General features: G+C 40.1%; 1 protein-coding gene across 2 annotated transcripts in view; it reads right to left on the reverse strand.

Moving 5' to 3' along the window:
* The window catches only part of ABHD5 (abhydrolase domain containing 5, lysophosphatidic acid acyltransferase), a 94,370-nt gene that overhangs the window by 19,294 nt on the left and 55,958 nt on the right, over positions 1 to 19,118 (reverse strand). For both annotated transcript variants that reach the window (XM_053714264.1, XM_053714263.1), the window contains exons 4-5: positions 10,211 to 10,365; positions 6,620 to 6,731 (exon numbers count right to left, since the gene is read on the reverse strand). In XM_053714264.1, the coding sequence (XP_053570239.1) occupies positions 6,620 to 6,731; positions 10,211 to 10,365 (267 nt within the window). The remainder of the gene's footprint in view (positions 1 to 6,619; positions 6,732 to 10,210; positions 10,366 to 19,118) is intronic.

Raw genomic sequence — 19,118 nt, forward strand, 5'->3', positions numbered from 1 at the left:
TAGTAATTATTAAGCTTATTAGACTTTTTAGGGTTGACAGCAACAGAAGAGTCGGAGTAGTCCAAAGTAGCCAGTACCTCCTTTAGAAGTAAACAAAGGAGTTCAAGTTTAAATCTGAAACTTACTTCTTCAGAATCAGAGGATTTACACTGTCAGAATCTGAGATCTCTACCGATGTATCCTCCTCATCTGACTTATGAGGGAGGTCAACCATCACAGAAGGTGATGGAACAGACACCTTACTAGCAGAGATATGCTTCGATTTCCTCTGCGCTTACCCGCAATGGGAGAAGCAGAAAAGGCCGCAGATACTGCAGAAGAGATCTGTGCAGCAAAATTTACAGGCAAATACACACCTCCAGGAGGCCGAGAGGAACTGCAGGGTACTGTATGTGGAAACCATTGAGGCTTGGAGGCTGAGAGGAACTGCAGGGTACTTATGTGGAAACCATTGAGGCTTGGGATGTTTGAGGAGAAAGCTGTGGCATATCCTGAGAAACAGTAGGCTCAGAAGTTTTAGAGTTCTAGCCAAACATGAAGAACAAAATTGTATAGGCAAAACAATTTGGGCCTCTAAACATAATAAAAACCATTTATCAAAGGAAACTGTTCCATGTCTATGGCTATGATATTGCCCCCCCCCCCCCCAAAAAAAAGTATATTGAAATGCACTGTCACTTTAAGAAGGAACAGTAATCATTCAAAGCGCAAAAACACTGAATGTGTATAAAGAAATAAAACAAAAAAATAAACCTCTACACCTCAGACTGATGTGCCCTACCGTAACCACAAGAAGCTGAAAACAACCAAATAAAGAGCTCCAACAAGGTCTCCCACAGCCGAACTCACTGAGAATGACAACGCTCCGCTCAGCGTCCAAACAGAAGAGCGGGCGATCACGTGAGCGGCAGCACAAGAAACTAAGCAACAACTAAAAACGTGCAATAGTAAAACTCAGCAGAGAATAAATGGTTACGATCTGGCAATACAGCATCCCATAAGAAAACTAAATTTATGCTTACCTGATAAATTACTTTCTTTTACGATATGACGAGTCCACGGATTTCATCCTTACTTGTGGGATATTAACCTCCTGCTAACAGGAAGTGGCAAAGAGCACCACAGCATATATATCCAGCCCCTCCCCTTCCCCTCCACCTTCAGTCATTCGGTCGAATGGTTATAGGAAGAGAAAAGGAAAGGCTAAAAAGGTGCAGAGGTGACTGAAGTTATTAAAAATAAAATAAACCTGTCTTAAAAACAAAGGGAGGGCCGTGGACTCGTCATATCTTAAAAGAAAGTAATTTATCAGGTAAGCATAAATTTAGTTTTATTTTACAAAGATATGACGAGTCCACGGATTTCATCCTTACTTGTGGGAAACCAATACCAAAGCAATAGGACACGGATGAAAGGGAGGGACAAGACAGGAAGCTACACGGAAGGCACCACTGCTTGAAGAACCTGTCTCCCAAAAGATAGCCTCAGAAGAAGCAAAAGTAACAAATTTGTAAAATTTGGAAAAAGTGTGAAGGGACGACCAAGTCGCAGCCTTACAAATCTGTTCCACAGATGAATCGTTTTTAAAAGCCCATGTGGAAGCCACAGCCCTAGTAGAATGAGCCGTAATTCTTTCAGGAGGCTGCTGTCCAGCAGTCTCATATGCCAGGCGGATGATACTTCTCAGCCAAAAAGAAAGAGGTAGCCGTAGCTTTCTGACCCCTACGCTTTCCAGAATAAACAATGAATAATGAAGATGATTGACAGAAATCCTTAGTTGCCTGTAAGTAAAACTTTAAGGCACGGACCACGTCCAAGTTATGTAACAGACGCTCCTTCTTAGAAGAAGGATTAGGACACAAGGAAGGAACAACAATTTCCTGATTAATATTATCATTCGAAACAACCTTAGGAAGGAACCCAGGTTTCGTACGTAAAACCACCTTATCAAAATGAAATATGAGATAAGGCGATTCACACTGTAATGCTAAAAGCTCAGAAACTCTTCGAGCAGAAGAAACAGCAACCAAAAACATAAATTTCCAAGATAATAGTTTCATATGTATGGAATACATAGGTTCAAACGGAACCCCTTGCAGAACTCAAAGAACTAAATTCAAACTCCAGGGAGGAGTAATAGGTCTAATACAGGCTTAATTCTAGATAGAGCCTGACAAAAAGACTGAACATCTGATACATTTGCCAAACGTTTGTGAAACAGAATTGACAAAGCTGAAATTTGTCCCTTTAAGGAACTTGCCGATAACCCTTTCTCCAATCCTTCTTGGAGAAAAGACAAAATCCTAGGAATCCTAACTTTACTCCATGAGTAACCCTTGGATTCACACCAATAAAGATATTTACGCCATATCTTATGATAGATCTTTCTAGTGACAGGCTTTCTAGCCTGTATCAAAGTATTGATAACTGAATCAGAGAATCCTCGCTTCAATAAAATCAAGCGTTCAATCTCCACGCAGTCAGTTGCAGAGAAATTAGATTTGGATGTTGGAAAGGACCTTGAATGAGAAGGTCCTGTCTCAACAGAAGTTTCCACGGTGGCAGAGAGGACATGTCCACTAGATCCGCATACCAAGTCCTGCGTGGCCACGCAGGCGCTATCAGGATCACTGAAGCTCTCTCCTGTTTGATTCGAGCAATCACACGTGGGAGGAGAGGAAACGGCAGAAACACATAAGCTAGGCTGAACAACCAAGATACTGCCAAGGCATCTATCAGTTCGGACTGAGGATCCCTTGACCGGGATCCGTATCTTGGAAGCTTGGCATTCTGACGAGATGCCATCAAATCAATGAGGCAAATCCCTCCGGGTGAAGTTCCCACTCCCCCGGATGAAAAGTCTGTCGGCTTAGAAAATCTGCTTCCCAGGTTCTTTACCCCTGGGATGTAGATCAGATGAGAAGAGTGGGCCTCTGCCCAACTGATTATCTTGGATACTTCTATCATCGCTAACGAACTCCTTGTTCCCCCCTGATGATTGACATATGCCACAGTCGTTATGTTGTCCGACTGGAATGTGATGAATTTGGCCGAAGCCAACTGAGGCCACGTCTGAAGCGCATTGAATATTGTTCTCATTTCCAGAATATTGATTGGAAGTAGAGACTCCACCTGAGTCCAAACACCCTGAATCTTCAGGGAGTTCCAAACTGCACCCCAGCACAGAAGGCTGGCATCTGTTGTCACTATCACCCACGAGGGTCTGCAGAAACAAGTCCCCTGGGACAGATGATCTGGCGGCAACCACCAAAGAAGAGAGTGTCTGGTCTCTTGATCCAGAATTATCTTTGGAGATAAATCCGCATAATCCCCATTCCACTGACCGAGCATGCACAGTTGCAGTGGTCTGAGATGAAAGCGAGCAAACGGAACGATGTCCATTGCCGCTACCATTAATCTGATTACCTCCATAAACTGAGCCACTGATGGCCGAGGAATGGACAGAAGTGCTCGGCAAGCATTCAAAATCTTTGATTTTCTGACCTCCGTCAGAAATACTTTCATGGCTAACGAGTCTATCAGAGTTCCCAAGAAAGGAACCCTTGTCTGTGGAACAAGTGAACTCTTCTCTATGTTCACCTTCCAGCCGTGAGTTCTCAGAAAAGACAACACTGTGTCCGTGTGAGATTTTGTCAGATGATATGTTGACGCCTGAATCAGAATATCATCCAGATAAGGCGCCACCGCTATCCCTTGCGGTCTGAGAACCGCCAAGAGAGACCCTAGAACCTTTGTGAAGATTCTGGGTGCTGTGGCCAACCCGAAAGGAAGAGCCACAAACTGATAATGTTTGTCCAAGAAGGCAAACCTTAGAAACCGATGATGATCTTTGTGGATTAGAATATAAAGGTAAGCATCCTTCAAATCGACGGTAGTCATATTGACCCTCCTGGATCATTGGCAAAATTGTTCAAATTGTCTCCATCTTGAATGATGGAACTCTTAGAAATTTGTTTAGACACGAGGTCCAAAATGGGTCTGAACGTTCCCTCTTTTCTGGGGACCACAAATAGGTTTGAGTAAAAACCCCTGTCCCTGTTCCAATTTTGGAACAGGACAGATTACTCCCATAGTAAAAGGTATTTTACACAGCGTAAGAATGCCTCTCTCTTTATCTGGTTTGCAGATAATTTTGAAAGATGAAATCCTTGAATTCCAATTGATAACCGTGGGTCACTATTTCTAGTGCCCAGGAATCCAGAACATCTCTTGCCCAAGCCTGAGCAAAAAAAGAAAGTATGCCCCCTACTAGATCCGGTCCCGGATCGGGGGCCACCCCTTCATGCTGCTTTGTGGAAGAAGAAGAAGCGGGGCGGGTCCTCCTTTAAAGTTCCGAAAGAAACAAAAATTATTCTGTTTACCCCTCATTTTAACCGACCTATCCTGAGGTAGAGCATGGCCCTTACCTCCTTCAATTCTGGACCAAAAAGGGTCTTACCTTTAAAGGGAATAGTTAAAAGCTTATGTTTTGATGACACATCAGCAGACCAAGATTTGAGCCACAATGCTCTACGTGCTAAAATAGCAAATCCTGCATTTTTTGCCATTAATTTAGCAATTTGAAAAGCGGCATCAGTAATAAAAGAATTAGGTAGCTTAAGAGCCTTAATTCTATCTAGAATGTCATCTAATGGAGTCTCAACCTTAAGAGACTCTTCTAGAGCCTCAAACCAAAAAGCTGTTGCAGTAGTTACTGGAACAATGCAAGCCGTAGGTTGTAAAAGAAATCCCTGATTAACAAATAATTTCTTTAGTAGACCCTCTAATTTCTTATCCATAGGATCCTTGAAAGCACAACTATCCTCAATGGGTATAGTAGTACGCTTAGCTAGGGAAGATATTGCTCCCTCTACCTTAGGGACCTTTTGCCATGAGTCCCGAATGGTATCTGATATAGGAAACATTTTCTTAAAATTAGGAGAGGGAGAAAACTGTATACCTGGTCTATCCCATTCCTTACTAATAATTTCCGAAATTCTCTTAGGAACCGGAAAAACATCAGTGTAAGTAGGAACTTCCAAATATTTATCCAAAAATTACTGCACCCAGAAGAAAGGGCAGAAATAAGGCTTTAGAAGTACTTATAGCAACATGTAGTCAAAAGATAGATAAAAATACACTCTGACCCCAGGGTACTTCGAATCAAGTTTCCAACCCTTCAGACCAGCTACACAGTCCAGGAGCCACCGAGTTTGTTTGCTGCTGCTAAACCTGAAGAAATTGCGCCAAAGTAGGCTCAGCCCCTTAAGATCAAAAGTCAGAGTAGGCCCAAACACCACCACAAGGAAATGCAGTTTTGCACTACCCCATTACTGCTTACCCCATTCCCATACAGGGAAATAATGCCAGCCAGTTCTGATACACCAAGTCTCCTCAGAAAAAAAGGCTGCACATACCTTAATGCTGCTTGTAGCATGAAACCGGTCTCCACACTGAAGATGTCTCATGGTTACCTTCATAAGTCTTGTGGGAACCAGTGTGGATCTTAGTTACAAATGCTAAGATCATCAAACCTCAGGGCAAAAATCTTCTTCCATATCCCCCTGAGGAAAATAGTACACACCGGTACCATTTAAAATAAAAAACTTCTTGATTGAAGAAACTAAAACCAACGCCTCACTTTACCATGTCTTCCTAGTATAACACAGGCAAAGAGAATGACTGGGGGTGGAGGGGAGGGGCTATATATACAGCTCTGCTGTGGTGCTCTTTGCCACTTCCTGTTAGCAGGAGGTTAATATCCCACAAGTAAGGATGAAATCCGTGGACTCGTCATATCTTTGTAAAAGAAATAAAAATAAAATGTATAAAAACACATTAAAAACACTTCGTCCTTAGCCTCTCAGTAAAGAATAAGGAAACCCTTCAGCCAGAGGAAACATCCCATAACAAATAAGGGAAAGAATTAACCCCTTAGTCTCCTTCACATACTGATAGTGCCTGAACACTGCCCCAATAAATCCTTGAGAAAGGACTGAATATGTTCCAAATTTATAATAATGCAGAGATAAAGTCCTGAAAGTGCAAGTCTCCAATAACTAGAAGACAAAAGCACTTACCTGCATATCCAGCTGTTGGGCAGGAAGACAGCTTACAAGGTGTGAAAGGACACATACTCCTATCAGAGACCTGTAGAAAAAGAAAGAACAGAGTAACCAACAATGTTAAAAGCAAGGCAAAGACAACCTCATCGCCTTCTAACTGCTAAAAGCCACCACTACCCTTGCTCAAGAGATTGACATGGACACAGCTAAACCCCAATTCTTCTGTGCAGGGAAAAAAAAACCCATAAAAGGAATAAATATCTTCAGACACCAACTTTGCACGTCCTCCATTGACAGAGAAAAAGAGAATGACTGGGGGTTATGGGTAAGGGAAGTGACACTGAAGAGCACTGCTGGGGTGCTCTTTGCCTCCTCCTACGGCCAGGAGTGAATATCCCACTATTAATTGGAATGACCTCATGGACTCTCCATGTCTTAGGAAAGAAAGTGTCTTAAAATTAAACAATCTTGACTATGCAAGTTTAATTTTGACTTCTGTATTAATTTTTGCTATGCAGTATATTAGAGAAATAGTGCAGTTTAAAAAAACTCACCTTGGGGACTGTGCATTGCAGTGATAAATGTATTCAGTTACTGTATCATCGTCAAACATTGAAGAATACTTTTTCTTGAAATCAGGCCTTAAACGCTGAACCAGACTTAATCCTGTAAATTGGAAAGAGTAAAGTTAATGCTATTGAATAAAATTATTCTGTAAATATTGAAACATGACATTATATATATAAAATATATAGCCCTTAATTGTATGCTTTAGAGGGGTTCTAAAAGAGATGGACCAATACCACAATTTTCATTACAACATTTCTATATACATTTTCAATATTCAAAGTATATGGAAAACAAGAACTTATTCAATATTACGTATCAAATTTAACATGTTTTTTTCCTCAAAATCAAACTTTTTAATTGGAGTGCCCAGAGTTTGAAAGAATTGAGATTAGAATGTAATTGAAATTCCTTGCACTGCTGTTCTTTATGGTCTTCTACATAATATTTTAATGTTTTTTAGAATGTATTAACATTTAATATAGGACCGACCAACATAATGCTGGCTACTATCAGTCATTTTTAATACTGTGTATTGTTGGAGTTTAAACAATGGAGGTAATTCTGAATTTTCATAGAAACTGCATGCAATCCTTAGTGGTTTAAGCAGTTTATGGCTGTGTGGCATTGGATTTAGCTCTAATCTCACCTCCCCACATGATGTTGAGAACAAGCTTGACAGAGGATTTGTTTTAAGCATTTTATAATATACATATGAAATGGTTTAACATTTATTTTTCTTTGTCACTTTTTTTTTTTTTTTAGAAAGAAGAGCATTCACTAGAAAACATGAAATTAGTTAATTCAGTGACATGATAATGAAGTGTGCCAAGAGTAAGATTTTACAGGGCAAATTGTTTTGAAGCAGAGAAGATGGTAAGACTTTAATTAGGTCAAAGTCTCTTCATAAAACACAGCACTGATCACCTTGCAGGCAAATACATAATTTCCAAAGAAATCAGGTTACGTTATTCCCATGGTTGGACCTTGTAATCTCTGTTGGAAGGATTGATTGCTACAAAGTATGTGCTATGGGAAGGCAGAAACAACTATACTGAAATAATTATAGTGCCGGTCTATCACCTAGCATCAGTCAAAAAAATAAATAAAAAAATATTAAGTGTGTGTGTATTTCAGTAGTGAAATGAGGTTTATTGGATTAACAGAAAATGTGCAATATGCATCAAAACTAAAATTAGACAGGTGCATAAATATGGGCACCCTTGTCATTTTGTTGATTTGAATACCTGTAACTACCTAGCACTGATTAATTGGAACACACACTTGGTTTGGTGAGCCCATTAAGCCTTAAACTTCATAGACAGGTGCATCCAATCATGAGAAAAGTTATTTAAGGTAGAGAATTACAAGTTGTTGTTCTCTTTAACTCTCCTCTGAAGAGTGGCAACATGGGGGCTTCAAAACAACTCTGAAATGACCTGAAAACAAAGACTGTTCAACATTATGGTTTAGGGGAAGGTTACAAAAAGCTATCACAGAGATTTAACCTGTCAGTGTCCACCGTGAGGAACATAGTGAGGAAATGGAAGACCACAGGCACAGTTCTTGTTAAGGTCAGAAGTGGAAGGCCGAGTAAAATATCGGAGAGGCAAAGGATGGTGAGAACGGTCAAAAACAGCCCAAAGACCACTTCCAAAGACTGACAACATCATCTTGCTGCAGATGGTGTCACTGTGCATCGTTCAACAATTCAGCGCACTTTGCACAAGAAGCTGTATGGGAGAGTGATGCAGAAGAAGCTTGAGGTATGCAAACGCACATTTGAACAAGTCAGCTTCATTTTGGAAGAAGGTGCTGTGGACTGATGAAACAAAGATGGGAGTTATTTGGTCATAACAAGGGGTCTTATGCATGGTGGCAAATGAACACTGTGTTCCAAAACAAACACTTGCTACCCACAGTAAAATTTGGTGGATGTTCCATCATGCTGTGGGACTGTGTGGCCAGTGCCGGTACTGGAAATCTTGTTTAAGTTGAGGGTCCTATGGATTCTACTCAATATCAGCAGATAATTGAGGATAATGTTAAGGGATCAGTCACAACGTTGAAGTTATGCCAGGGCTATAATATTGTTGCAATTTGTAAACAACCTTATTATTTAAAATTGTGAATGTGTAGTTGTGCTTAACAAGTCAGACCCAATGGTTTGAATAGGAATGACTAGGTGAAAAGAACAGTAGATAGATTTGCTAGTAAATTCTAAATAATAATTCAGAAGGAATACAGAGAGTGGTTTAACCCAAACGTTATAGAGCAGGGTTAAAGTTAATATGGACGTTTGAATTATCAGGACAGCTCAGAGAGTAAAGCGTTAATGAGACACTTAGATTCAAAGCTATAGTGTGTCAGGATCCTACAGTCTTAAATTAACAACACAGAATAATTGGCAAACAGTTCAACCTATATTTAGGTAAAGTTCTTAAGTAAATGGTAACTAAAATAGTATACTTGCGGTTCCAGACTTATCCTGTGAATAAATGAGTCTCTTCGAATCTGAGGCCTTAGACTTGCAAGTTGCAGCGTTTGCGGAGACTGCCTAGATGTGCACGGAGCAGTGAGGCGTCAGTGTCCGTTGTTGGTGACGTCACCGTAAGGAAGCCTGTGAGTTCCGATGCTGCTAGGAGACTGTAGGAAGCTGCCTGTGTGAGTCATTGCCACAGGGAGTCCGAAGTCTTGCTAAGTTGGCAGGGTAAGATACCTTGAGAAGTGGATAACATCTGTTGAATGTTGCAACCCAGGTTGGGAGGGCTGGAAAAGGTGATGAGTCTTAAGGAAGACCAAATGAGGAGGCTTGAGAATCTGTTTAGACAGGAGACAAACTTGGCGGTTTGCTGTAGCTCTAGTTCACACACAACTTGTGTTAATAATCAAGCAATTAGTAAGTGCTTGATCCCCTGCTTTATACGAGTTGATGGAAGTAGGTGGAGAGTCATGCTTAAAAGGGATATACACCATGACAGGGGCTGGATATTTCAACAAGACAACAACACAAAACACTGCTCAAAATCTACTCTGGCATTTATGCAGAGGAACAAGTACAATGTTCTGGAATGGCCATCCCAGTCCCCAGACCTGAATATCATTGAAAATCTGTGGGTTGATTTGAAGCGGGCTGACCATGCTCAGCAACCATCAAACCTAACTGAACATGAGATCTTTTGCAAGGAGGAATGGTCAAAAATACCTTCATCAAGACACATTACAGGCTATAGGAAGCGTCTAGAGGCTGTTATTTCTGCTAAAGGAGGCTCTACTAAATATTGATGCAATATTTCTGTTGGGGTGCCCAAATTTATGCACCTGTAAAATTTCGTTTTGATGCATATTGCACATTTTCTGTTAATCCAATAAACCTCATTTCACTACTGAAATATTACTGTGTCCTTCAGTTATTTGCTAGATCAAAATGAAATTGCTGATCCAAACACCCAATTATTAATAAATAGAAATTGTCGCGGGTGCCTAAACTTTTGCATACAACTGTAAAATATAGATAGATATGCTATAAATGTACAAATATTTTTTTAAAAAAATTATATTGATCAATTACAACGTACCCAATGGTCCAGCTAAACGAAGTCCTGCTAATGGGTTAAACGGACTCAACATGGCTCCCACTGCTTTAATCCATATAGGAATAGGCCTTTCTTCCTCTCCATTGTCAGGTCTGTTTGGAAATCCCCACGGCTCTACTAAAATTAGACTTTTTACCCTGTTAAAACATCAGTACATTAAAACTATAGAAAACCCAAAGCACATAGATTTGCACACAACAAATAATAAATAAAGAGATTAGACACATAGATATATACACATACATAGATACATACACACACACACAAATATACAGTTTACGGACCACCAGGCTAAAATTAGCTCATACATTTTTTGCAATGTTTGTTGCTCAAATTATCATTAAATCATTTTTTTAAATTATGCAATTAAATTTGTGCTTTGGATAGCTGAAGTAATATTTATAAATAATAGAAAATATGTTATAATATTGTAAAGTATTAAACTGCCTCTACTCGGCTACTTCATAACACCAAAATTATCTGTTGAGAACTGTGTGTTTGCGTTTTGCTCCTGTGAAGTCAAGGCATAACAGACAGCCCCATTTAAGCATGCAAAGCAGTTCCATATTTCCGTGCAATGAAGCAATGTGATCAAAATAAAAAGCTTGTTTGTACAAAAATGTGTGTAAATGTTACACAAGACATTTAAATTGCCACAATGTGTTTCATTATGCATTTAGCAGATTAAAGGTTTATCTGTACAAATGTACCTAGACTGATATAAGATTAAGTGCATAATCCAATAAAGGCTAAACATTTGCACAGTTTTTCTTAAAGGGACATTATAGTCAAAATTATTTAAAAATATGAAAGCAGCAGCAATCAATTGATGTATAAAGTAGTTTAAAATTAAAGGAAGATTAAAAAAAAGAGATATAAAAACAGAAATTTATCAGGTAAACATAAATTCTTTCTCCTACGGTGTGTCCGGTCCACGGCTTCATCCTTACTTGTGGGATATTCTCATTCCCTACAGGAAGTGGCAAAGAGAGCACAACAGCAGAGCTGTCCATATAGCTCCCCCTCTAGCTCCGCCCCCCAGTCATTCGACCGACGGTCAGGAGAAAAAGGAGAACCATAGGGTGCAAAAAAATTTAAACCTGACTAAAAGCCAGGGCGGGCCGTGGACCGGACACACCGTAGGAGAAAGAAATTTATCAGGTAAACATAAAATCTGTTTTCTCCTACATTGGTGTGTCCGGTCCACGGCTTCATCCTTACTTGTGGGAACCAATACCAAAGCTTTAGGACACGGATTAAGGGAGGGAGCAAGTCAGGTAACCTAAACGGAAGGCACCACTGCTTGTAAAACCTTTCTCCCAAAAATAGCCTCCGAAGAAGCATAAGTATCGAATTTGTAAAATTTGGCAAAAGTATGCAGAGAAGACCACGTCGCTGCCTTACAGATCTGTTCAACAGAAGCCTCATTCTTGAAGGCCCATGTGGAAGCCACAGCTCTAGTAGAATGAGCAGTAATTCGTTCAGGAGGCTGCCGTCCGGCAGTCTCATAAGCCAATCGGATGATGCTTTTTAACCAGAAGGAAAGAGTGGTAGCAGTAGCTTTCTGACCTCTCCTCTTACCAGAATAGACGACAAACAATGAAGATGTCTGTCTGAAATCCTTTGTTGCATCTAGAAAGAATTTTAAATCACGAACCACATCTAGATTGTGTAACAAACGTTCCTTTTTAGAAACTGGATTAGGACACAGAGAAGGAACAACTATTTCCTGGTTAATATTCCTATTGGAAACCACCTTTGGAAGAAAAACCAGGTTTGGTACGTAAAACGATCTTATCTGTATGGAACACCAGATAGGGTGAATTACACTGCAAAGCAGACAATTCAGAAACTCTTCTAGCAGAAGAAATAGCAACCAAAAACAAAACTTTCCAAGATAGTAACTTAATATCTATGGAATGTAAAGGTTCAAACGGAACCCCTTGAAGAACTGAAAGAACTAAATTTAGACTCCATGGAGGAGTCACAGGTCTGTAGACAGGCTTAATTCTGACCAACGCCTGTACGAAAGCCTGAACATCTGGCACGGCTGCCAGACGTTTGTGTAACAAGACAGACAGAGCAGATATCTGTCCCTTTAAGGAACTAGCTGGCAGACCTTTCTCCAAACCTTCTTGGAGAAAGGAAAGAATCCTTGGAATTCTAACTTTACTCCATAAGTAACCCTTGGATTCGCACCAATAGAGATGTTTCTGCCATATCTTATGGTAAATTATCCTGGTTACAGGCTTTCTAGCCTGAACCAGAGTATCTATAACTGATTCCGAAAACCCACGCTTAGATAGAATCAAGCGTTCAATCTCCAAGCAGTCAGCTGCAGAGAAACTAGGTTTGGATGTTCGAATGGACCTTGCACTGGAAGGTCCTGTCTCAATGGTAGCTTCCATGGTGGAGCCGATAACATATTCACCAGGTCTGCATACCAAGTCCTGCGTGGCCACGCAGGAGCTATTAGAATCACTGAAGCCTTCTCCTGTTTGATCCTGGCTACTAGCCTGGGGAGTAGAGGAAACGGTGGAAAGACATACGCTAGATTGAATGACCAAGGCGCCACTAATGCATCTACCAATGTCGCCTTGGGATCCCTGGACCCGTAGCGTGGAACCTTGGAGTTCTGACGAGACGCCATCAGATCCAGATCTGGAATGCCCCATAGTTGGTTAACTGGGCAAAAAACCTCCGGGTGAAGCTCCCACTCCCCCGGATAGAAAGTCTGACGACTCAAATAATCCGCCTCCCAGTTGTCTACTCCTGGGATGTGAATTGCAGATAGATGACAGGAGTGATCCTCCGCCCATTTGATGATCTTGGATACTTCTCTCAATGCCAGGGAACTCTTTGTTCCTCCCTGATGATTGATGTACGCTACAGTCATGATGTCCGACTGAAATCTTATGAATTTGGCCTCCGCTAGTTGAGGCCAAGCCAGGAGCGCATTGAATATCACTCTCAGTTCCAAAATGTTTATCGGGAGAAGAGATTCTTCCCGAGACCATAGACCCTGAGCTTTCAGGGAGTCCCAGACCGTGCCCCATCCTAAGAGACTGGCGTCGGTCGTGACAATGATCCACTCTGGTCTGCGGAAACTCATTCCCTGGGAAAGGTGATCCTGAGACAACCACCAGAGGAGCGAGTCTCTGGTTTTCTGGTCCATTGGTATCTGGGGAGACAAATCTGCATAATCCCCATTCCACTGCTTGAGCATGCACAGTTGCAATGGTCTTAGATGAATTCTGGCAAAAGGGACTAGACCGATTACCTCCATGCACTGAGCCACAGAAGGCTGAGGAATGGCATGAAGAACTCGACAAGCATTTGAAAGTTTTGACTTCCTGACTTCCGTCAGAAAGATTTTCATTTCTACCCAGACTATTATTGTTCCCAGGAAGGGAACCCTTGTGACTGGGGACAGAGAACTTTTTTCTACGTTCACCTTCCACCCGTTAGACCTTAGAAAGGCTAGAACAATATCCGTATGAGCCTTCGCTTTGTGGAAGGACGGCACCTGAATTAAGATGTTGTCTAGGTAAGGTGCTACCGCAATGCCCCTTGGCCTTAGCACTGCTAGAAGGGATCCAAACACCTTTGTAAAAATTCTTGGAGCAGTGGCCAATCCGAAGGGAAGAGCCACAAAACACCTTATTTATAGTGAAAAACATGCTTAAAAGCAATCCATTTTAAAGCCCACAATAGTGTCAACCAGCATAGAGCCCTAAATATAAGCCATCATTTTATACAGAGTCTAAGCAAAAATGGCTTACCTATCCCAGAGGGAATTTCTGACAGTCTTCTAGCATTACATGGTCTTGTTAGAAAAATGACTGATCATACCTGAAGCAGTTAAGCCTGCAAACTGTTCCCCCCAACTGATGTTCTCTGGTTTCAACAGCAATGGATTTTAGTTACTGGTGCTAAAATCATACTCCTCTCAACAGAAATCTTCTTCACTTTCTGCTGCAGAGTAAATAGTACAAACCGGCACTATTTTAAAATAACAAACTCTTGATAGAAGAAATAAAAAAACTACAACTAACACCACATACTCTTTACCACCCCCATGGAGATGCTACTTGTTCAGAGCGGCAAAGAGAATGACTGGGGAGCGGAGCTAGAGGGGGAGCTATATGGACAGCTCTGCTGTTGTGCTCTCTTTGCCACTTCCTGTAGGGAATGAGAATATCCCACAAGTAAGGATGAAGCCGTGGACCGGACACACCAATGTAGGAGAAACAAACAGCCTTTTATTCTTGTAATAAAAAAGCACTAAGCAGTGGCTTGTACTAAAAAAAACATAATTTATGCTTACCTGATAAATTCCTTTCTCCTGTAGTGTAGTCAGTCCACGGGTCATCCATTACTTATGGGATTATATCTCCTCCCTAACAGGAAGTGCAAGAGGATCACCCAAGCAGAGCTGCTATATAGCTCCTCCCCTCTACGTCATACCCAGTCATTCGACCAAAACCAAACGAGAAAGGAGAAACTATAGGGTGGAGACAAAAAGGAGGCGCCACAATAGTGTGAGATCGTAGGTTATAGGGACCCCCACAAAACGATACAGGATCACTTACTGGATTTAAAGCACTTGAGAAGTGCCACAGGTGCAGGCTGAACTATTCAAAGCTGTCCAGCGAGCTTATCTTCACGGTCCAAAAGGCCAAAGGGTTAACTTCAGGTTCCCCCACATGTACTGGGATTAAAGTTGTGGATATCCACTCGGGGATAAAAATCCAGCTCAAATAGGGCTAAGAGTTTGTGCAAAAGTCAGAACGACTTATAAAAGCAATAATTAAAACAGGCGTGATGCCAGAAGGTAAAAATATAACCAAAAAAGTTTATTTAAACCTATTACACTACGCGTTTCCCGGTCACAACAACCGTTTCATCAGGTGTAAAAAGCTAACAGTCATCACACTATTTAAAACAAATCTCGGCGTTACAAAAATTCCCATGCGCATGCTCATTAAAGCCATGAACCAATGAGATGAGATTCTGAGCCGGCACCCATTTGGATAGGTCAAAAACAGGGGCGTGTGGTACCAGCCCCCACCACGAGTGTTACTTGTCACTCAAATGACGGCACTAACGAGCACGGCAAGTATCTAGTGGCTAAAATACGCCGGCATTAATAACGCTATAATAACTATGTTATATGGTCACACAGGGAAAGACTATAAAATTAAAATTCCCTCCTGTGCTTCCAACTAATATCTAAAAGTTTTTCTAAAAAAGGAGAATCCCTCAAATACGTGAATAATATTGATTGTTACATGTACGGACATTTGGAAGAGAGTATATATAAAAAGTATATTGATATTATTCCTCTAAAAATACAAAATATAAAATTTAAAATTATAACTCTTATTGCTTATAGCCCTGGGGATAAATCCTAGCCTTATGTATACTCGATATGGAACACATACTAGCTAAAAAATGAAAAATAGAAAAATAGGGTAACACCCCATAATGGAGGTAGGTAACTTATATAGTATAAAAAAAGTGTGAAAATATAAAAAAATATATAAAAAAATATAAAATGTGTATTACCACTTTAATTAGACAAAAATATATGGCAAGATATTAATTAACTATGCCAGCTCAGGAATCATCTGATTAGTCATAACTTAATGTTCAAATATATTTCTATTATAGCATCTAGACATATGGATACACTTACATATATTACAATTATAAAATCACACATAGAATAATATGTATTCATACTATGAAGTATAGATCCCTAAATAATACACATTCTAAATCTCAGATAAAATCACATAGAAAACAAATGCCAAATGAAACAGAAGAGGGTATACAGTTACAACGATAACCTAAACATAAACATATATGCCAAATTTGGCATTTGTTTTCTATGTGATTTTATCTGAGATTTAGAATGTGTATTATTTAGGGATCTATACTTCATAGTATGAATACATATTATTCTATGTGTGATTTTATAATTGTAATATATACAAGTGTATCCATATGTCTAGATGCTATAATAGAAATATATTTGAACATTAAGTTATGACTAATCAGATGATTCCTGAGCTGGCATAGTTAATTAATATCTTGCCATATATTTTTGTCTAATTAAAGTGGTAATACACATTTTATATTTTTTTATATATTTTTTTATATTTTCACACTTTTTTATACTATATAAGTTACCTACCTCCATTATGGGGTGTTACCCTATTTTTCTATTTTTTCATTTTTTATTTATTATTTTTTAGCTAGTATGTGTTCCATATCGAGTATACATAAGGCTAGGATTTATCCCCAGGGCTATAAGCAATAAGAGTTATAATTTTATATTTTGTATTTTTAGAGGAATAATATCAATATACTTTTTATATATACTCTCTTCCAAATGTACGTACATGTAACAATCAATATTATTCACGTATTTGAGGGATTCTCCTTTTTTAGAAAAACTTTTAGATATTAGTTGGAAGCACAGGAGGGAATTTTAATTTTATAGTCTTTCCCTGTGTGACCATATAACATAGTTATTATAGCGTTATTAATGCCGGCGTATTTTAGCCACTAGATACTTGCCGTGCTCGTTAGTGCCGTCATTTGAGTGACAAGTAACACTCGTGGTGGGGGCTGGTACCACACGCCCCTGTTTTTGACCTATCCAAATGGGTGCCGGCTCAGAATCTCATCTCATTGGTTCATGGCTTTAATGAGCATGCGCATGCGCATGGGAATTTTTGTAACGCCGAGATTTGTTTTAAATAGTGTGATGACTGTTAGCTTTTTACACCTGATGAAACGGTTGTTGTGACCGGGAAACACGTAGTGTAATAGGTTTAAATAAACTTTGTTGGTTATATTTTTACCTTCTGGCATCACGCCTGTTTTAATTATTGCTTTTATAAGTCGTTCTGACTTTTGCACAAACTCTTAGCCCTATTTGAGCTGGATTTTTATCCCCGAGTGGATATCCACAACTTTAATCCCAGTACATGTGGGGGAACCTGAAGTTAACCCTTTGGCCTTTTGGACCGTGAAGATAAGCTCGCTGGACAGCTTTGAATAGTTCAGCCTGCACCTGTGGCACTTCTCAAGTGCTTTAAATCCAGTAAGTGATCCTGTATCGTTTTGTGGGGGTCCCTATAACCTACGATCTCACACTATTGTGGCGCCTCCTTTTTGTCTCCCTTCTATCTGTAGATCGCCGCTGGTGCCATCAGCCTTGGAAGGAGTGTCAGCTGCCGCATACCCACTATTGAGTGGACACCCGGAGGAAAAAAATCTTCAACACATGAACTGTGTATAAGGACTATTCGTATATACTATAGTACCCGGGTACTTTATTACTGTATGTATCCTGTATTGCAATATATTACCATTGTGTGTCCTCAAATATCATTTGTTACTATTGTATGCTCACAATATCACTTGCATCGATAGTTTTTTGGTCTTAGGATCATAGCACTTGCTGCTGGAGCTACATTGTTTCTGTGTTCTCGATCAGAAGGACACATTACACTTTTTATATATATATTTTTTTCTTTTTTGGCACTGCATATTACGCTATATTGCGTTCCTATTATAATTTTTGTATATATATTTTTAGATTTTATATATAGCACGGTTGTGAAATCTTATTCACGTACACTCCTTGTCCTTTGTTGATAAGCATATCGAGGACACTGAGATATACACATATCTGTATGCACTTTATATGTGTGCACTATTTTTAGGCGCCTTCACTTTATTACATCACAGAAACTATAGGGTGCAGTGGTGACTGGAGTTTAATTTAAAATTTAGACCTGCCGTAAAAACAGGGCGGGCCGTGGACTGACTACACTACAGGAGAAAGGAATTTATCAGGTAAGCATAAATTATGTTTTCTCCTGTTAAGTGTAGTTAGTCCACGGGTCATCCATTACTTATGGGATACCAATACCAAAGCTAAAAGTACACGGATGACGGGAGGGACAGGCAGGACCTTTACACGGAAGGAACCACTGCCTGAAGAACCTTTCTGCCAAAAACAGCCTCCGAAGAAGCAAAAGTGTCAAATTTGTAAAATTTTGAAAAGGTGTGAAGTGAAGACCAAGTTGCAGCCTTGCAAATCTGTTCAACAGAGGCCTCATTTTTAAAGGCCCAAGTGGAAGCCACAGCTCTGGTAAAATGAGCAGTAATTCTTTCAGGAGGCTGCTGTCCAGCAGTCTCATAGGCTAAACGTATTATGCTACGAAGCCAGAAGGAGAGAGAGGTAGCCGAAGCCTTTTGACCTCTCCTTTGTCCAGAATAAACGACAAACAGGGAAGAAGTTTGTCGAAAATCTTTAGTTGCCTGCAAATAAAATTTCAGGGCACGGACGACGTCCAGATTGTGCAGAAGTCGTTCCTTCTTTGAGGAAGGGTTAGGGCACAATGATGGAACAACAATCTCTTGATTGATATTCCTGTTAGTGACTACCTTAGGTAAGAACCCAGGTTTAGTACGCAGAACTACCTTGTCTGAATGAAAAATTAGATAAGGAGAATCACAATGTAAGGCCGATAACTCAGAGACTCTTCGAGCCAAGGAAATAGCCATTAAAAACAGAACTTTCCAAGATAGCAGCTTGATATCAATGGAATGAAGGGGTTCAAACGGAACACCCTGTAAAACGTTAAGAACTAAGTTTAAGCTCCATGGCGGAGCAACAGTTTTAAACACAGGCTTAATCCTGGCCAAAGCCTGACAAAAAGCCTGAACGTCTGGAACTTCTGACAGACGTTTGTGCAAAAGGATAGACAGAGCTGAGATCTGTCCCTTTAACGAACTAGCAGATAAACCCTTTTCTAAACCTTCTTGTAGAAAAGACAATATCCTAGGAATCCTAACCTTGCTCCATGAG

Source organism: Bombina bombina, chromosome 5 (assembly GCF_027579735.1).
Source record: "Bombina bombina isolate aBomBom1 chromosome 5, aBomBom1.pri, whole genome shotgun sequence".
Lineage (NCBI taxonomy): Eukaryota > Metazoa > Chordata > Amphibia > Anura > Bombinatoridae > Bombina > Bombina bombina.